Raw genomic sequence first — 13,971 nt, 5'->3', positions numbered from 1 at the left:
GGGTCGATGAGGATGTGTATAGACTATCTGCAGTTGAACAAAGTCACTATCGAGAACAAGTATCTGTTGCCAAGGATTGATGACTTATTTGATCAGCTTTAGGGTGCCAAGATGTTTTTGAATATTGATTTGAGGTCTGCCTACCATCAGTTGAAGATTAGGGCACCCAATGTCCCTAAGATGGCTTTTCGGACTCGATATAGGTATTATGAGTTCCTAGTGATGTCATTTGGGTTGACAAATGCCCCAGCAACATTTATGGATTTGATGAACCACGTGTTCAAGCCCTATTCATATTACTTTGTGATTGTATTCATTGATGATATCTTGATCTACTCCCGCAGTCGAGACGAGCATGAGAAGCATCTTCGAATTGTACTTCAATCTTTAGGAGATAGCCAATTATATGCTAAGCTTTCAAAATGTGAGTTTTGGTTGGACTCAATCGCCTTTTTTGGGCATGTAGTATCGACAGAGGGCATAAAAGTAGATCCTAAGAAAATTAAGGCAGTTCAGAACTAGCCTAGACCTACTTCAGCTATAGAGATCCGGAGTTTCCTAGGTTTGGCGGGTTGTTATCACCGGTTCGTAGAGGAATTTTTATCCATAGCAGACGCATTGACCATATTGACCTAGAAGGTTACCCCATTTAGATGGTCTGATGAGTGTGAGTTGAGCTTTCAGAAGCTCAAGACTGATTTGACTATGACCTTGTGTTAGTATTGCCCACATATTCAGGATCTTACACGGTGTAATGTGATGTATCTCGTATTGGGCTCGGTGTAGTATTGATGTAGGATGGTAGGGTGATTGCATATGCGTCGCGGCAGTTGAATATTCAAGAGAAGAATTACCCTGTTCATGACTTAGAGTTGGCAGCCATTGTTCATGCGTTGAAGATTTGGAGGCACTATCTTTACGGTGTGTCGTGTGAGGTATTCACGGATCATCGAATGTCTACAGTATATGTTCAAGAACAAGGATCTCAACTTGAGGCAGAGGAGGTGATTAGAGTTGTTGAAAGACTATGATATCACCATTTTCTATCACTCCGGGAAGGTCAATATGGTGGTCGATACCTTGAGTAGAAAGGTTGTGAGTATGGGTAGCCTGGCGTATACTCCAGTTGGTGAGAGGCCGTTTGCATCAGATGTTACAATTTAGTGTATGGAGTCTTAGCTCATGCACAGAAGATTAAATTGTCGATACTCATAATTAATAAACTATGTTCACAATCGAAGATATTATTGGGCAAAATATCTTGATGATGTAGCACAAGATTAAAGTATAATTTATCTTTATTATGGGAGTGATTTTATTCTAACTTCTTGTGCTAGTATATTTAGTGTATATTGAACTGACCAAGTAGAGAAAAGATGTTTTTGTGCTGAATATATATAAAATATTTTCTCCGGTTCATTAAATGAGCTTATACTACTAATCTAGATATAGTTATTATGATCAATATGATTTGTTTATTGTTTTGATTTATCAAAAGGTACAACTCTATTCATAGTTAGTGTATGCCGAATAGATTGGACAATAACGAATATCATTTATGAAATAATAATTAGTTGATAGATCTGTGATTCGGCCTTTTTGATGATATCCCTTCATGTAAGCTTATAAGTTTTGATGTAAAAACTCGATCGGTGGATTTTGTATCCGTCATATGAAATAGTTTAAGCGAAATTATAAAGGATTTAGTTAGTTGATTAAATTAAATTATCAGTGATTAGTTTAATTAACTAGTATTTGTAACCTTTACATGGGGAGTTAAAATAAGTGTTAGTAAATTTCGAAATTCATATTGAGGAGTTCAATTGCAGTTTTTAGTGGAATAAAATGTGATTAATTATAATAGGATTTAATTCATCCAAATTTCGAATTAATACTATAATTGGTAGTCTAATATTATTTCTGTGGTCCCTGCTATAACTAGTAAAAACCTTGACAGACTTGGGTAAAAAGTGACTAGGGAGAAAAGTTATTTGTTTTAGTTGGACTAGGATTCTGCTAGGAGAATCCTACACGATTTTGGTCTATTTTTTGGCTTAATTTCGGGTCTACAAATAAAAACAAGTTTCACCTAATAATTCACTCTTTATAGTAGTAGTATTTGGTCACTCAAATAATTTCGTCCAAAATTTTATTAGGAGTATAGCAAAAGACTGCAGCCCTGGATTCTTGCTATGTGAAAGACTTGTGCAACAACAACAACAACAACAACAACAACCCAGTATAATTCCACTTAGTGGGGTCTGGGGAGGGTAGTGTGTACGCAGACCTTACCCCTATCCTAGGGTAGAGAGACTGTTTCCAAATAGACCCCCGGCATCCTTCCCTCCAAGAACTTCCCACCTTGCTCTTGGGGAGACTCGAACTCACAACCTCGCAGCAGTTTCAAAATGTTAGCACTTCTAATATCTCAGTAATTAAATCATTATCTAGTTTTCGTATTTGTGGTACCTACATTTATGCTCCCCTGCGCATGTTCTGACGGTTCGAAGTCTAGCAATTGGGTAAATATCAAAAGAGCGCGAGTATACTCGAAAATCGAACATCAGCTTTACAATAGTTGAGGTTAATTTCCAAGTTTTGCGACTCGTAAATAATGCTTATCAAAGAAAGAACTATGTATCCCTTCTCTTAAAAAAGATAGATATGTTGACGTCATTAAGGAATCTTCAGGAGCATGTGTCCCGAAAAAAGTGGGAGAAATTCAAAAATAGTCAGTCGTACAAATGGTCATTCAAAAATAGCCACAATTTCAAAAGTAATCGAAATTTAGTCATTTTTCATGTAAAGATAAATTTGAACGAAAACACTGTTCAAAATTCGAAAAAATACTCCAGTATAATATACTGGAACTCAAGTATATTATACTGGAATATACTGAAACTCCAGCATATTATACTGGTCCAGCATAATATACTGGAACTTTTCGCGTATTGGAGTTCCAGCATAATATGCTGGAAGTTCATACGTACGTGCACCGATCTCCAGTATATTATGCTGGAACTTTCCGTGTTGCAGCAATATAGTGGCTATTTTTCAATAACTTTGCAAACGCTGGCTATTTGAATGGTCAGTCCAAAAACTGGTTAGCTCATGCTATTTTTACGAAAAAAGTAGTTTATTTACGTTTAGATAATTGTATTCTTTTTTATTTGGACAAAATTAATTGAAGTTAAAAAGATTTGTCAACTGACAGTCAAATATTGTTTTTTTTAAAAAAAAAAAGAATACTTCACTTAAATACACATTCGAACAAGGGAAATGATATTGTATAGTCGATTTTAAAATAACAGTCGAAAAATTATATATTTTTATATATATTATATTGTATATATTATATTGTATACAATATACAAATTTTATACACTTTTGTGACTATCGAAGGTAAATGATTCCGACCTCGAGCTAAAAGTAATCTTTGCGCTTCAAACAACTATTTCAACTTGTTAAGTTGAAACTCTTAGCTCAAAACTTCACAAACAAATAACTTTTTTCCCATTTCGCTAAATAATGAAAAACTTGTTTCAAAAGACAAAAGTATTTCAAGTCAAATAATAATAGTTGTCACTCACAAAATTTTTAATCTCTATTTTCAAGTGAATTCATGTCCAAAACATTGTATTAAAAGATTGAGCGTCATTTCTTCAAACCAGTGTTGTCAAAGGCAAAAAAACTCTAAAAAGCACTTCAAGACTATTAAGGCTTTATGCGCAAGACGTAATTAAAGTGTGGGCCTTAGTAAAAAAAAAAAAGCACAATTAATAAAGAAAAGGAAAAAATTATAAATGTAATTCAAGAAATAAGTGACAAACTCATTCAAGACGTTTTCTTTAATGATTAATATATACCTTACCTATCATATTTATTGTTTAGTGCTATTTCATTCAAGATAGAATTCATGGGCAATGAAGTGCACGCTATAGTGACTATCTAAAACGCAGCTTAAGCAATGCGAAGTGCCCTCCCTGAACTTTTCAGAGCTTCAGGACTTAAGCAGATCCTTGGACCACACTGTTTCAAACAAAGGATTAAATAATCAATATGTTCCATTTTTCAATTTGCTAGACAGCTCAATCCAAGTTCAAACAATTGAGAGCATGACTAATGTGCTTATGATGGAGACCGATGAATGGGCTTATTGCTGGAGAGCCAACGGTCAACCATTTTACTAGATCATCTTCCTTTATCTTCAATTTCGAATTAATTTCTTTGCTATTACAATGTATGCGTCCTAATTCTGTAGGTATCTGTGATGAGGTATGCTGCAGGCTGCAGCTTCCCAAGACTGCTATGTCGGAAAATTCTAGGGAGGCTTTGATCTTACAGTACTAGCTGCAGTTCCTATTAGTAAAAACCTAGCACCCCTGACAAGTTCCTCCTTGACCATGAATAGGACAGCAGCTGCTAGAACGCTCTGTACGATTTTCGTGCCCATCCCTTTGTAAAATCCATAAAAGCCTTCATACCGTATCATCTTCATAATAGCATCCAGGGTACCTGAATGGCGTAAAAGCAACATCAGAACCTACACTATACAAATGCCTGAAATGCTTATACAAAAATCCTAACACATATCAACTTCCCCGCATTGCAGATTATAGCCACCATACAACAGCCAACAGAGGTCCACTTATAGATAATACAACAATAATTTATAACGAGGCTGCATCTCTCTCGACTGTCATTTTTCTCAGGTCACAGTAACATAACAGATCTCTGAAGATTGAATTACTGCATTTCAGCATTCTGTTTTTACTGCTGAAGAACTTACGAAACCTTTACAGTGACTTCTGTGATAGTAATGCATTAAAAATAGGTGCACTAACCTTTGTACTGGTGTCTTTTATCCCCACCAGTAACTTGCTTTGCCTGAAGTCTTGACTGCAACAACAAAACAACAACTAAGCGTCAGTCCTGAACATGTTGGGAAAGTCTTGAACTGCAAAGATAGAAAAATGACTTTTCATGCAGAAAACAAATCTCAAATAATTGTTGGATAGTGGACCAAACTCTTTACAGTGACCAAGCTTCTCTAAATTGGACATTGCTGCAACATTTTTTGAACAGTTCCAGCCAACAGGTTTAACAAAACCAAAAAAGTGGTAGTAAGCATTTCGTGTTATGACTGAGATTACTTGGGACCAAATAAACTTAAAACTGAACACAATACAGTTAGCAAAAACTGAAAAGCAGAGGCAAGCATTTACCCACGCCCCATTAAGCTAGTAGTTCAACAGTTTATTCTCAAAATTGACCATAATGAGTGCGGTACGACATAACAAGAGAAGAATATGAACCTCTGAATAACTTTTAAGGAAATTGTATGAGAAGAATTTACGACATTTTAATCTAAACGATCATAGAGATTTCAAGAGAAGTGAGAAAAAGGGAAAGCCAAGTTTCTCCTGGAAAATAAAAACTTGTATTACCTTCACAACCAGAAGAGGATATGTTACAACTGTAGCCCCAAGCTTTGCCACAGCTCCGAGTAAAAATATCTAACCAAAATAACAAGTGCATGAGCTCCAAAAGATCTAGGCCAAGAACAAAAATACCAGCCTGATGGACTAAATCACTAAGCAGAAAAAAACGAAGAGTGAAGTGCAAATATTTACCTCCAATGCAGTGACATCATTGGCGCCTTTATTGCTAGAGGCACGCCGTTTCCTAATCTTCTTCAAAAGGGTTTCATATAGCATAAATTGTATAGAAGGATTGCTTACCTGTATTTAGCAGTGAAAAGAATCAGCAACCATTGGTTACTACTAACTAGAGTCAGTTGTCACATACCATGATTAACGTCGGAAAAACACCTTTCCAGAAACCACAAACTCCAGCTTCACCATAGACTTCTTGAATCTGTGAAACAAAGTGCCTGTGAGAAATAGAGGCATAGTCTCCATAGTCTGAACCAAATCAATGGGAAGCATAAACAAAAATGTCATGATTCCATGTGATGAGCACAAATACTCTGCTGACTGCTAATTGCTAAATGATCAGAGACGAACCACAAAAAAAAGTTTGAGTATCATCAAAGATTTTCTTCATAAAAAACTGCAATGACATTATCTATATCTTCTCTTCACTGAACTGACTGCATTCTTGAGAACGTTCTTCAGAAATTATCATTTCCCAAATTGCTATGCTGCCAGACAATTTAGTTATGAAAAGCAAGACAAGCTTTCAAGTGTCAACTAATCAATATTTGAAGCTCAGAGTCTTGAGAAATACAAAGAAATTTTCATTACAAAAATCATCTAGCATAGCTCGGCATCAGCTTATAATGACACTTGAAGTTAGTCAAGAAAAAACACTGCATATCCTAAGGTCCACGATTTCAAGGCATGTATTTTTCCATGAACCATAAGTTACATCTTTTAATAAGAAGACAAATGTACATACAGCATGGGTAGTTCCAAAAGGAGGCGGTTCGACCACAGCAACGATTGCATCGTCTGATGCTGCAGGTTCAGGATGGCTACCTTTTGACTTTTTCGTATGAGTCTGCACAGCAGTTGCAAGGAACAAACAAAATATCTAAATTAGACCAATTTGTGCGAGGAAGTGGCAGGGTATGTTAAGAAACATAATGAAAAATTCTACATGCCAAAGCTAAGTAAACTAGTTTTATTCATCAGATTCTTTATAAATGCCTGTTGCATTTACTACATGTCAAATGAAATCATGTAAAAGGAAAAGGGATGTATATAAAGGCAATTGTTATGTGTCTAAAAAAAGGTAATTTCAACATTGAAATTACTACCGTGTTATTGAAACTACAGAATCCACAACTCAAATAATGCTTCTTACACTTCTGTATTCCGATAGATTGAAGAAATGGTCCAATACATAATTAAGCTTCTGTTAATGTTATTCCGTATCTCAACACCAAGGAGGAATGGCTTCTTACACTTCTGTCTTCCGATAGATTGAAGAAATGGTCCAATACATAATTAAGCTTCTGTTAATATTATTCCGTATCTCAACACCAAGGAAAAATGAGTAAGAAAATTCCCCAGCTTAAATGAAAGCAGACAGTTAACGTACCAAGGTTGTTGTAGGAATTAAATCTCTTTCATAACTAACTCGTAATGCACCTAGGAGGAAAGAGTAAAGGAATTTCCACAGCTTAAATCAAACCATTCAGTTAAAGAACCATTGTTGCAGGAATCAAGCTTAGCTAGGTGGCTGGCCGGAAACAAATCTCATGAGAATACGTTTAATGTACTATAAAGGTACTCCAACTTTAATACTGAAATTACAGCTTCGCAGGAAATAAAATAAGGACCTATAAAAAATCTTGGTAAACAAGATCAGGATATTCTGCAAAATAAACGTAATCAATGGCTGAAGTAGGAAAACTTTCAACAACCTTGGTTGGGTGTAAGCCTTCCCACCGGAATTGCAATTGCTAATATTTCACTTTGTGAAGTAAAGGCAACTCTCCAGCTTCTTTTTTTTTCTTTTTTTCTTTTTGGGTATCTCAGCCACTTGGGCCGACCTTAGGTGGGCGTCCCTCCAAAGTGCAATGGAGGTCCTCAACCTAGGCCATGGGTCTTCTTCATTACCCATGACCCTGTAGGGTCACAAAAATTACGTCATATTATAGAAAAGCTTAAGAAGGGGCATCCCAACTATACCCCTAAACTACAAGCTCGCGCGTGACGGATGAAAAACCGTTGTTGCTTGCTGCTTGCAGGCTTGAAAATCGCTCTTTCGCCTCTCCTCCCTGACTCAAATTCTGATTGATTAGCTTCTTTCTTCACGCAAGCGTTTGGTTTGCCCCTTGTTGTGTTGCATTTGGGATCCTCAATCTTACATACTATTTGACAGACACTGAAGAAGAAACCTTTGTTTACTGCAGCTGAACCAATTCTGGTACAGCCCCCCTAAACCCACATTAACTTCCTTGCCACTCTAAAGATTATATTATAACTACATTTATATTTTCTGCCAAAAATATCCTAATAGAAAATAAATTAACTAATATATGCAGCATTGTTTTGTTACCTGTAGAAATGAAAGTATATTTACTTTAGGTCTTAACATGCAGGATAAACATCAGAGAGTAAAATAGGTAAATAACACCAATAAACATATTTCTGCACTAAATTCACCAGAACATTTGAAACAAATGCCTCAATTTCATAACCAGGGCCAAAGGAACTAAAATATAATACAAGAGTACCTGCATGCGGGTGACGACAACCCATATGGGATTAGTCAGCAGAACATTAACACACCTGTAACATAGAAAAGTAAGGAAGTTCAATGGTAACTATCCACAAAGAAATCAGAAAAGTTTAACGGTAATTCGTAAACATGGGTGCTTTTACATTGGCCTGGGATAGAAAATGGAAGAAATTAGCGCAATCGTGATTCCATATTATACCAAAAGACAGAAACTTTTGATTCCTTTTTATAGGCAATATGTAATAACGACAAGAAAAGCCAGAATGTCGTTGACTAGGATGCATGTTGGACATTTACCAGGATCAGTCCACCAGGGCAATCTAAGAAAGATAGCAAGGCTACAAAAAAGGTGGACATAAAATTCTACTACGCCACAGACAAGTAAATTACCCAGATAAAGCAGCTGCCAGAAGTGATGAGAACATTCCAACCGATCCATCACCAATCCCTTTCTTCTTACCTTCAAGCGCAGCAATTTCTGCCTGATTTCTGAATATTTGATAGAAGTAATAGTATACGCCCTGTAAACACAAATTTACAGAAACATCAGTGAACAGAATTTTCACTACCAAACAACAAGCAGAGTGAGTTCATAAATTAATTATAGTTACAAAGAAATAGCCAATGTATTCCAGCATTGAGGCCAGGAAAAACTAGTTGACTGTTCACTTCTCTAAGTTAACCATTCTATTACAGGCATATGAGAACACTATCAAAGCAAACATGTCCATCTATGCATTTATGCTCTGACCCAGTTCAATATAACAGGGTCCACCATATTCTACAAGTGACAATTTGGAATGACGAATACTGCAATCAGGGGCGAAGGTACAGTGTAGCAAGGGTCAACTGACCACCCTTCGTCGAAAAATAATACCGTGTATATAGGTAAAATATTAGAATTTATGGGTGTGTTTGGTATGAAGGAAAACATTTTCCGGAAAATGTTTTCTAATTTTCCTATGTTTGGTTGGCTTAAATGTTTTGGAAAACATTTTCCTAATCAATTCATTTTCCTCCAATTGGAGAAAAATGTTTTCCTTATCAAGAGAAAGGAAAATATTTTTCAAAGCTCCTTCTCAACCTTCCCCACCCTCACCAACCCACCCCACCCCTTCTCTCCAAAAAAGGCTTTTTTTTTTTTTCTTCAAATTTCAGTTTTTCCGTTACCACTCACCCTACTACCCCTCCATTCCCTCCCCCGCAATTTTTTTTTTTAACTTAATTTTTTTTTTTTTTTTTTTGCAATTTCAAACTTCTATTTTTTCATTTTTCTGCACCACCCACCCCCGCACAAAAAAAGTTTTTTTTTGTAATTTTCAAATTTCTTTTTTTTCTTTTTTCTGCACCACACACCACTGCCCCCCACCCCACCCCGCACAAAAAAATAATAATTTTTTTTTTACTATTTTTTTTGTAATATCAAATTTCTGTTTTTTCGTTTTTCTGCAAAAAAATATATATATATTTTTCAGTTTTCAGTTTTAATTTTATTATTTATCGGTTTAAAGGCTCAAAATTTTACAAGTTCCAAAATTATGAGTTCGGAGGTTTATGTGTTTGGAAGTTTACGGGTTTATAAATTATAAAGTTTACGGGTTCGAAATTCCGCGGTTCAGAAAGTTTAGCGGTTGGAAAGTTTATGAAATTTGTGGGTCCGGAAGGTTGTTGGTTTGAAAGTTTATGGATTCATGTTTATTATATCTGAATTATTTATGAATACTCTTGAGAAGTCATTTTCCTTAATTTGCGTACCAAACACCGGAAAATGAATAAGATTACTACTTGTTTTCCAAGAAAACATTTTCTTCGAAAACATTTTCCGTTATACCAATTAGAATTTATATATATGTAATACATATTGAACACCCTTGTAACAATGAAGAGGCATAGCCCAGTGGCAAAGGGTGGTCAAAATGCCTTAGAGGCGCAAGTTCGAACTCCTCGCTCCACAATTTTTTGTTGCAGTACAATTCTTTTTAAAGACAACTAGATAAGCAGACTAAACGGCGTCGTTTTCTTTGTTTGACTTGCTTTATAATATAAAAATCAGGAATAAACAAATCTGTATAAAACAAAAATTACGAATAAACAAATTTAATCCCTAAAAGGCAAAATCGATCCATCAAAGTTCTTGCTGCTCTCCATCTTCGCCGATTTCCATCTTCTTCGATTTCTCTACCAAAATCTAGGTAGACCAAAATCTCCATCTCCATCTTCGCCGAAACCTAGGTAGACCAAAATCTCCATCTTCTTCGATTTCTCTGCCAACGAACTTTTGCGTTTGAAAGTTCCTGCTGCTCTCCGTCTTCGCCGGTGTTACTCCGAGTCTCCGACTGTCCGAATACTCCATTCCGCCATTGAACTGGTTCGAACTTCGAATCTCGTCTTTCTTTTCCTTTTTTGCTTCAAAGTTTCAGTTGTGTTAAATTTCTCTGATTTTTTATATGATAAATATTTTTGGGACAATACACTGTGAGTAATTAGTTAGCATTTATGTATATTGCTTGTTGTAAGTTCAAACACAAACTGTTGATGTTCCTTTTGTTTATTTAATTGTTGAGGAGTAATATGTCTTAACTACTTTATACATTCAGGAATTAAAGTTGCAATGAACTTGTTGAAATTTTACAACAAAGTACCAAAAATAACTTCGGCTTCTCAAAATCAATCTAACAGAGAAGTAATTGATACAATTGCTCCACAGTCTGATCCAGCTGAAAGAACTCCAATATTGGAGTATCATCCAAACCATCGCGATGAAATAAGGAGGGCATACATTCAAGGTGGTCCTTGCCAACCTCGGTATCATGACTTCCCTCAATCTGACTTTTCTAAATTTAAGCGTCGTTTTAATCCTATATGGTTTGATGAATTTAATTGGTTGGAGTATAGTGTAAGTACCGATGCTGCATATTGTTTACCTTGTTATTTATTTAAGGGCGAAAGTATTCATCAAGGTGGTGGTGATGTTTTTTCGAGTAAAGGGTTTAGGAATTGGAACAGAAAAGAATATTTTAAGAAGCATGTTGGTTTGCCAAATAGTATTCACAATAAAGCAAATAGAAATTGTGACGATCTAATGCGGCAAAAACAATCTATTGTTGCTGCATTTGAGAAACATTCTGATCAAACTAAGCGTGAGTATTGGGTTCGCTTAAATGCTTCAGTTGATGTGGTAAGGATTCTCTTGAAGGATTTGCATTTTGCGGTCATCACGAAAGTGAAACGTCATTGAACAAGGGTAATTTTATTGAAATTCTTTCATGGTATGCTGATAAATGTGATAAGATTAAACCCTTTGTGTTATGTAATGGGGAAAAAAATGGAGCTAATGGGGAATGGTTGGAATGGGGTAAAGGTTGGAGATGCCACAGGAAGTCCTTACCTGGGAAGCAGCGGTGCCCACTAGGGACGGAGCTAAACCACCGTAAAGCCGATCCCATCCTTCTTGCCTTACAACCTACAGATCACGTAGACACGAAAATTGTGAAACTGAAAGCGTACAAAACTGAACAACTGAAGTAGAATATTAATTATAATAGATCTCATACAGAATTTTTTTTAATTAATAAAAACGATCAGAAGAAAGATAGGCAAGCACCTGATACATTTGCTCTATTGTCCTAAGCTTTTGCTTCTCCTTCTTCGAATTTCTGTCCGTTTGCTGCCGCGTATTCACCTAACATCATCCAAATTAAATAAGAAAAGAGAAATAGTTCTCTGATTTTGGGTAATTGAAAGGGAGGGGGGGGGGGGGGGATGAAGCTAAGAAAAGGGAAGAAGGGGTAGAGAGGAGTAATAAATAAATACGGTTTGGAGAGGATAGGTAATAAGCTGAGCGATGATGCCACCTCCGGCACCGGCAAGCCCATTGATCAAAGCGTCCGACATCTCTTCCCTTAACAAACAATTTCAGAAAATAGTTAAAGAAAGTGAAGGGAAGAAAAGGGGGTGGTGGAGTTGTTAGGGGAAGGGCCCCAGCGTTGAGGGGAAGACTATCTCTGACTTTGGATGTAGCGAAGAAAGAGCAATTGAACAGATCAGAGTTGGCGACTTGGCGTTCCGTTTAGGAAAGAAGCAAGTCAAGTTTGTCACATTGGTGTGGGCTGGTTTTGGCCTTAATGTTGCTGAGCTGACTACTACCTGTTATGTCTATTCCTCTCTTTCTATTTCATTCCCACTTTCTCGGTTTACTTCTTTTCGTTTCCTTTTTTCACGTAGACTAGTCTTGTGATAGACCCATTACGTCATATAGAGTTTTAAACGTTATTGGTGTGTTTCGAAACCTCAAATATCTTATTTTATTCTTGGCATAATGGCTTAAATGACATTTTTACCTGTGCCACTTTGTCATCCGGTCCATCTACTTCATTTGTTTACATCTAGACATTTCTACTTGATCAAAACTTATATATCAAACCACTCTGACCGTTGACCAAGCATATGTAGCATTTATTTTGCTGAGTCAAATGAAGTGTGTGGTCACGCGCTTTTAAAAGCGGGTGAATACACTGGGTTTGATTAAAAAAAATACTAAAATTCAAAGAAACAATAATTATCTCCATGCAAACCAGAGTAAAATTTTTCTCATTCCCAGATCTGCACAAAGAACAAATATGTGAACTATTGTCAAAGTAATACAAAAACATGAGAATTAGAAGAAAGAGCAAGTATTCAAGCGAAATCAAATTCCGGCTAAATTTTTTGCCAAGATCTGGTAGTTCGCCTAAGTTTATTTGGGGTCTAATAAAATAAAAGAAAGAGCAGAAGTCGCCGGTTAATGTTGTGGAGGAACGAAGGTCCCGAAAAAGTTATATTTTCGGTCAGATCTAATTTATTCGGCTGGGTCTAGACCTGTAAAAGAGCTAACAAATAGTTAGAGAAAATAAAACAGGGGGAAGGGAAGATGAAGAAGAGAAACGACAAAGATATGGAGTAAAGCAACAGTCACCGAATTCTGAGGCGGGGGTGAGTTTATCTGCGTTCGAGCTCCCAATAAGAGTTTTATGCTTGGGAAAAATCATGATCTGATTTTTGTGCATTTCTTAATTAGTTTTATAGGGATTGTTGGAAGAAAAAAAGAGAGTATGATTGCTCATCGTGGGAGAAGCCATAAAATGTGTTGGGTTAAGCTTGAAAGATGAAGAACAGATGAAGAATTGGTTTGGGGAGGGAGAGGAGAGGTTAATAATCATTTTCCATTTTACTTTCTTATGTGTCCATAATAAATGACCTGGAGCCTAAGTGGTTTAATTTTCTTGACGTCGCGTCCTACGTGTAGGAGATTGTATTACATGCACTGATAGCCTCTTGTCATTAGCGTTTATTATACACGGTTTGAATGAGTATAAGTGTTCAATTGGCAAATTGTTAAGTTTCAGGACCGACATGACAAAGTGGCACAAGTACAGGTGCCATTTAGGCCACTCTGCCTTTATTTGTTCTCGATTTGCGTGCGCAGCTCGTGTCTTTTTTCGGAAGAATTTAATGTTAAAACTTAATAAAATGTGAAATTATGTCTTAAAAATCCATTTGAGTTGACTTTGGTCAACGTTTTGAGCAAACGGATCCGGATTTAGATTTTGATGGGCCCGTGGGTCCGTATCATGATTTGGGATCTGGACATATATCCGAAATTAAATTCGGAGGTCCCTACCTCGAGTTATCGCTTTTGGTCAAAATTTGAAGTTTAAAGAGTATAAAAATTTGATCAAAGTTTGACTTTAATAATACCGGGACCGGATTTTAGTTTCGGAG

General features: G+C 36.3%; 1 protein-coding gene across 2 annotated transcripts; it reads right to left on the bottom strand.

The window, feature by feature from the left end:
* Positions 1-4,046: 4,046 nt before the first annotated feature.
* LOC107761177 (peroxisomal nicotinamide adenine dinucleotide carrier) lies at positions 4,047-13,437 on the bottom strand. Of its 2 annotated transcripts, XM_075254847.1 has the most exons (12): positions 13,166-13,437; positions 12,025-13,068; positions 11,816-11,893; positions 11,600-11,674; positions 8,602-8,732; positions 8,207-8,261; positions 6,421-6,522; positions 5,809-5,877; positions 5,634-5,741; positions 5,448-5,516; positions 4,845-4,899; positions 4,047-4,515 (listed from the first exon to the last, which is right to left on the bottom strand). In XM_075254847.1, the coding sequence occupies exons 2-12, from the start codon at positions 12,103-12,105 to the stop codon at positions 4,322-4,324; spliced, it is 1,017 nt and encodes a 338-aa protein (XP_075110948.1). In that variant the 5' UTR covers positions 12,106-13,068; positions 13,166-13,437; the 3' UTR covers positions 4,047-4,321. The 2 variants fall into 2 exon arrangements, with proteins under 2 accessions (XP_075110948.1, XP_075110947.1); XM_075254846.1 differs by having other exon boundaries at positions 12,025-13,437.
* Between the last annotated feature and the right edge of the window lie 534 nt (positions 13,438-13,971).

The sequence above is a fragment of the Nicotiana tabacum genome, chromosome 6 (genome assembly GCF_000715075.1).
Source record: "Nicotiana tabacum cultivar K326 chromosome 6, ASM71507v2, whole genome shotgun sequence".
In the NCBI taxonomy this organism is placed as follows: Eukaryota; Viridiplantae; Streptophyta; class Magnoliopsida; order Solanales; family Solanaceae; genus Nicotiana; species Nicotiana tabacum.
Note: the sequence above shows the minus strand (reverse complement) of the source record. Positions and strands in the feature narration are given on the sequence as shown.